This window comes from Dasypus novemcinctus, chromosome 10, assembly GCF_030445035.2.
Source record: "Dasypus novemcinctus isolate mDasNov1 chromosome 10, mDasNov1.1.hap2, whole genome shotgun sequence".
NCBI lineage: Eukaryota > Metazoa > Chordata > Mammalia > Cingulata > Dasypodidae > Dasypus > Dasypus novemcinctus.
Genome location: NC_080682.1, coordinates 58,572,929 through 58,579,557, shown reverse-complemented (window position 1 = coordinate 58,579,557; position 6,629 = coordinate 58,572,929). Strand labels below are relative to the sequence as shown.

At 44.7% G+C, this 6,629-nt stretch overlaps 1 protein-coding gene across 18 annotated transcripts in view; it reads left to right on the top strand.

Moving 5' to 3' along the window:
- The first annotated feature begins 379 nt into the window (after positions 1–379).
- Positions 380–6,629, top strand: part of HIPK3 (homeodomain interacting protein kinase 3) — a 147,900-nt gene continuing 141,650 nt past the window's right edge. For 4 of the 18 annotated variants that reach the window (XM_058305592.2, XM_023586563.3, XM_023586565.3 and 1 more), the window contains exon 1: positions 380–432. In XM_058305592.2, the coding sequence (XP_058161575.1) occupies positions 411–432 (22 nt within the window). In that variant the 5' untranslated portion in view covers positions 380–410. Of the gene's footprint in view, positions 433–1,029; positions 1,588–1,998; positions 2,163–2,244; positions 2,565–2,930; positions 5,434–6,629 lie in introns of those variants that run through there. The other 14 variants (XM_071218117.1, XM_071218113.1, XM_004446863.5 and 11 more) reach the window with 9 other exon arrangements.

The following is a 6,629-nucleotide window of genomic DNA, read 5'->3' as shown; positions in this document are numbered from 1 at the left end:
GGTAAAATCAAACCTTGTGAAGATTATGAAAGGAACCAAGAAAGGACACTTTCATTCCCAAATGGTTAAAATTCAAAACAAAAAGAAGGGAAGGAAATTGGTATTTAAAAAAATTCAATCAGAATGATCAGTAATTGAGATCATTTTTTTCTTAGGGAAAAAAGGAAGGCTAGAAGGAGTGAAATGAAGACAAGGGTTTTCTGTGTATGGTCTTGGTCGCTCACTTAGACTTCTTTGAAATCCTGTTACTAGCGTTAAAATTAAGAGTGTGGACCAAGGGTCTCTAAGGTTCTTCCATCTCTAAAATTCTATGGTTCTATGATTACGTGCTTTGAGATGGGCCATTCTGTTGATTTCTTAGTCTCCAGGAGGGAGGAAACTAGTCTCTGGGAGGGTAACTGACTCCCTTGATGGAGAATTATCAAAGCAGAGGTGGGTGAACTTCACAATCACGGGATGTTGGACCCTAGAGAACGCTCTTGGAAAGTTTCTAAGAGAACTTTCCCCCGTTCATGATCCTGATTTTACCATTCCCTTGACTCTTTGGGATGAGGGAGCGGGAAGGACCTATTTTAGGTTGGGATTGTTCACTCGACTAAGCATTTTTTCCTCTCCTTATTTTTGGACCCTCAAAAAAAGGTGTGTGTGGGGGCTGATCTTAGAATGAAAGGAGGAATTACGATTACAGGATCTCGAAAAGCCAGTAAAACCCTGCTTCCGCCTTTTAACCCTTTCTTAGGGTGTTAGGATCTTTTAATGTATATTTTTGATGGGGTGGGCCCGGAGGTTCGGAACAGGAAAGGGGCGCCGATGGCTGCTTCTTTCGAGAGAGGCCTGGCGGGAGGGAGCCCCCGGTCGGCCCCGGCGGGCTCGGCGCGGCGAGGGCGCAGCTGCCGGCCGCCGGGCGGGACCCGGGGAGGGGCTTGGTGGAGGCGCCGCGGCCCGAGCCTGCAGGGGCCGCACGGGCTCGGCGCGCGGCGCTGCTGGGCGGGCGGTGGCGCTGCGGAGGCGGAGGCCGAGGCCCGGGCCGGCGGGCGCGGAGGAGGGGCCCCGAGACTGGGGCGGCCCGCGGCAGCTGCCTCGGCCACGACTGCCGGCAGCGCGGCGACCCGAGGCGACCGCGGCCCGCCGACCCTCCCCTCGCGGCTGCCTTCTCCCTCCTTCGCTCCCGGCGGGGGCCTCAGGAATGGGCCCCACCCGCCGCGCGCCCCGCTCGCTGCGCCGCCCGTAGGCCCCAGCGGCCGGCGGCGACCGGCGGCCTCTCGCCACCTCCCGCCCCAGCCCCGCGCGTCCCACCCTCAGTCCCCGCGCAGGAAGATGAGGGAGACGGGCCCGGCGCTCAGCAGCCACAGCAGCAGCAGCAGCAGCAGCGGGAGCAGCAGGAGCGGTCGGGGAGGGGTGTCTCGCCGTTTCCTCTCAGCCGCCAGGACAAGATGGCAGCGGCCGCGGAGAGGGGCTGAGCCCGGGCTGGGTGGTGCCGCCTGCTGAAGCGCCCGGCTCCCGTCCCCGGCGCGACCCCGTCCCCCGCCCCGGACATGCTCAGGGCTGCTGCCGCCCGAAGAGGGGAGAGCGCGGGCCTCTAAGAAGGTGAGCGAGCCGGGCGAGCGGCGCCCCCACCCCGGGGCGGGGGGCCTGGGGCCGCGCGAGGGACCCGCCCGAGCCCGACCCCCCCGGGCGGCCCCACCCCCTGCGCCCGCCGCGCGCCCCGCGGCCCCGCCGCGCCCCGGGGCTCGCGCGCTTCCCTGGCCGGCCCGGCTCGGGTCTGCGCCCGGGCCCGGCGGCACCTCTGCCGCGGGGCGCGGGGACCCGCGCGCGGCTCCTGCGAGCGGCGGCGCAGCCTCGGGGAAGCCGCGCCGGGGCTGCGCCGAGCGGCCGCGGCCTCCCCCGGCCTCCCCCGGCCTCCCCCGGCCGGGGTTGCGCAACGGCTCTTCCCGGCAACCGAAGTTTTGTTTAGTCCCGCTGGGGGCCTCTCTCGCCCCACCCCGGCCCCGGGCCGTTACTACGGATACCTCTTTTCTTTGGTTAAGGGGAACAAACACAAACGCTCGCTCGCACGCACACGCGCCACTCGGGCGCCCCGGCCGATGGCTGCCTCCCTGGCGTCGGGGCCCGGCCGCCGGCGGCGCGGAGCGGCGGGCGCGGAGGCTGTCGGCTCCGGGGACGTGAGTGCGTGAGGCTGTTGGGGAGGAGAAATGTGATGCGCGGCGCCCTCCGCGTCCCTGCCGCGGCCGGGAAGGCGTGGCGGCCGCGCGCGGGGCTGTGGCCGGCCCCTCTCGTCCCGGCGGCGGCCGCCCGCTGGCCTTCGCCGCGCAGGGAGAAGTCGCGGGGAGCCTCCGATGGGGAGAGGTCTGTTTTCCTGTCAGGAGGGAGACGGCTGTTTTAAAATGGTGTGTGGCTCTCGGCGAAGCCTGAAGCTGAGGAGTTGCGCCGAGGGGTGTGTGCTCAGTTACCTGGGACCCGTGCAGAGTGGCCCGAACACGCTCAGTCCTGAGCCGTGTGTCCACAGCCCCTTGCTGCCCTGTTAGGGCATTTATTTCCCGCCCGTCATCGCGCTGCCTCTAACTGTAAGGAGCTTCTTTAGCAAGAGTAAAGTTTTTCAGGTTATCGTCCAGTTTAACGGGGAAAGCTTATGATTGGTTCGGTTGTCAACTTTGTTTTGAGGTCTTACTGGAGCGGAAAAGTTAGCTGGTAAACCTGTGTGTTCTTGTGCTCTTGTGTACCTTCTAATTGTTGGAAGACCGGCTGACCTTTCTTCCTTCCTTCCTTTCTCTCTCTCGTTTGCTTATAAGGTGTAGCTTCTAAAGTGGAAATATTTCTTTTCAAACCATTAGTTTGTTTCAGAGGTTTATTTGCCGTTTGCTTTCAATTTCTTAAAGAGGTTCCCATTTTAAATTTAAACCTTTGGGCAGGATCCGTGAGTTTTGCTTTTTCTTCGAATTAAAACATTTTTATCCTACATCCTCAGATTCAGTTTTTAAAAGTTGGGCAAGCCTCATCTTATGTTTGCAAGTGTGCTAATTTTATACAATGAGCAATGATAAGGTTTTGATTGGTCATGATTAAGCTTAGTATTTTAAGTAAACAAAATACGACTGACCTTTTAAAAGTTTTATTGATTTTCTTTTATATTCATGCCTATGAAAGTAATTAAAGTTGAACCAAATGAAGTTCTTTACTTTTAAACCAATTTAGTGTTTCTTGGCATATTTATGTCTGTATTCATAAAGTGTAGCAAACTCTTATTTATGAAATATGATGCTCAACCTGTTTGAGGTTTAATTTTTGAAACATGTCCATAATTTGTGTGAAAGTAGAATTATGCTAGAATGGTTGATATTTTTTAGATATTTCTTTGTATTTTGTACCGATGGAAAATTGAATAACAATTTAATTTCTTTTATTTATTCTAGGCAATGTATTTTCTAAAAATACTTATGGAGAACTTTAGATTAAAACTGTGTTTTTAAAAGGTAAAATGAAGCTTGAAATCAGAACAGAACTGGCCGATATATGTTTCAAATTTATATTTGGACATTGCTGACTACAGTAGCTAAAGTACATATTAGGTAAACAGATTGTAACATGGTGAGCCAGTCTTACTTGTCATAGTACCTTTTCCATTGAGCTAGTCATTATCTTGCTTATAAACCAGTCATTGGCTTCTGGGCATGGAGTTTGAGAGTCACATTAAAATGGGTATTTCTATGAGATAATTCTTGTAAATATGCTTGAAAGGAAGCTTTACAGTATATTATTTTAATGTTTTGGTTGTTCTGTCATGGCATACCATGTAATGGAATGCCGATTACAGATAGGTTACAGTAGCAAGTATGGCATGGTCACGTAGTGTTTACGTTTAATGCAAGGCATTGAAAACTTTTATTTTTTTTCCCTTGGAACTTTGAAAACAGTAGCTATCAAAGGAACTTTTTGACTGAACTATTATTTTAAGTATTTATTACAGAAACACTGAAGGCATTTGTGAGGGAGGAGGGGGAAAATGTAAATTTCAGAATGCTGGAATACTGATTCCCAAACCTGACCCAGCTATTGAATTGAGTCCTTGTTTGCATGCCTTTTTCATTTGAAGTTTAGAACGACTGTTATTCTGGTAACTTTTGAAGTTAACATTGTATTTCCAGGTAGGAGTTAATTTAATATTCTGATCTCATTGCAACAGTTCACCAGGATTATATGGTAGACTAGAATTGCTTTATTGGTTGGCTGAAGGCATAAAAATGTTTCTACTGCGTTGTGTTTGAGTTTGGAGACGAGAGGATGGCATGGCAAATTTTAGTTATAAAATATTTAAAATATCCCTCCAGAAGTTGTTATTCCTGCCTCTTAACTATTAAAGGACACAAAAATAACTTGATATATAATTGTATTGTTGATGTAAAATAAATATTCATGTTGTAGAATTTCTGAGTTGCAGCAATTCTAATTTTCTAATGTCTGAAGCTGACAGTTTGGTATGTTTAACTTGGAAGTTACTTCTGAAGACAAACTACTAGGGCTTTGTTAAAATGGAGGAATCTGCGTGTGTGTGTGTGTGTGTGTGTGTGTGTGTGTTAACAGCTTTCCCATCCCCCTCTACTGGGGTATAGTATTTTTCTTTGCCAGAGTAGAGAGAACAACATTAAGTTGCTGAAAGCTTTGTGATGGGCAACCCTGTGTATATTGATATAAATGTGAGTCTGAAATAATTATTTTAAATGCCCTTACTGGTTTTGGATACAGCAATATAAAAATGTATCTTTCCCAGTACCTTTAGGCTCTTAAAATAAATTCAATAGGGATCTATGTTTGGATTAGAAGTTTTGAATCAGTGGAGGTTTTTAGGATAGGCACTTATGTGGCAAACTTAAAGTATTGATCACTTTTTTTTAGTTGACTTGGTATAATTGAGTGGTTTGAGGAAGAACAACTTAATATTAGCTGCTTCTCTAGCTTTGTCATAGGTTTTCTTTTGAACCTTAGCTTAGTAATTTTTAGCACCAAAGTACAGTAGATACTTGGAGGATACATAAGTATTTGTCAGATTAGACCTAGAGCTTTTTAGCAGATGTGGCTCTTCTCAGTTGATACTTGGGTCATATTTCCCTACAAAAAGCAACACTTTGGTTCTGTTATACTAGGGACCTAGACACTCCGTTTTAATACTTGTGTGGAAATTTAAAAAACTGGAAGAGTTTTGAAATGCTGTATTTTTGGGGTGACATTTGTGGTTCTGGCCTGGTTTGGAGACAATTAATAAACAGATTTACATTTTTAAAAAATTTAATAGTTTAAATAATAGTTTAAAAAAAATTTAATCTTTATGTAGAATTTAGGGAAGGTAAACTTTTTATACAGTTCTTTAAAATGTCTTTTGTTTCAGGCCTAAACTGAAATGGAAGTGTGAAGAGCACAGAACATATTATTGCTATTAAAGTGAGTTTGAGTTACAGGATTTTTGTTCTGTTTTTTTTTTTTTTTTTTAGTTTTTGGGGACCTTTAAAAATAAAACTCAGGGACATATAATATATGGATTTGGTTTTTCAAACTGTATGAATTAAAACCCAGATTTCTCTGATATATCACACAGTCCATTTTATCTGAGATAAATGCCACTTTTTAAAAAAGATTAGATTTCCAGATATACTTTTTACTTTGCATTTTCTTTGACGCTAACCTTGTCATTTTTTTTTTAAACAAGAAGATTACACTTAAAAAAGTGGGGATTTAAATGGAGATTTAATTTATAGAAGAATAAATGGAAAATAGAGTTTTTCTCCTTTGAGTTGTACTTGTCTGATTAAGTAGGGACATAATTTGTTAAAGGTTGAGGTTTTAGCATAACTCCTGGTCTCACTGAAAGTAAGAATTGCGAGGGCTGGTCAGAAATAATTCCTTATATTTTACATAATTGCTTATGCTGTGGAATAACTATTTTAGTTGGAAAAATTATTTAGGTTTTGATGAGTATTGAAATAAATAGATTAATAGAGTCTGAGTCCCTCCCCCTTTTAAAATTTTGTAGTCATTTATTATGTTCTGTTTGATTACATATGACCTATTAAAATTGCCTTTAAGATTTGAGAGAAAATATAGATCTTGGTTGTATTTGACTATCCAATTATGCCATTATGGAAATTTTTAAAAAAAGTATTTGATTTGCTAAGAGCATTTATATTCCAAATTGTTTATACTTTACCTTGTTGCATATTATTCATAAATTATGCAAACTATTTTGCTGATTTTAAAAAACAAAATAGTAAACTTTGAAACATTTGCAGAAATAACTTGCTTACAGAATGTTTCCTACCCTTTAAGAACAGTTATTGAAAGACCTAAAAATTCATTTGTGTGTTTCAACTGTGTGTTATCTGTTTAATAATACAAAAAGAGTCTTGTAGGTTTGGTAAACTATACGACTTTAGATATATAATGCTACAGTTTTAAATAGTTAATAAGTTAGATAGAGTGATAACATATTGAAAATTGAACCTGACTTTCTAGAGACATTTCTTCCAAAGTGAAATTTAAATTAATATACTTCTGAGGGCTTTAAATATGTAATTTATTACAGTTTCTCTTGATATTAAACAGGATATGGTGACATAAAATGACAGTGAAAATAACTGGTT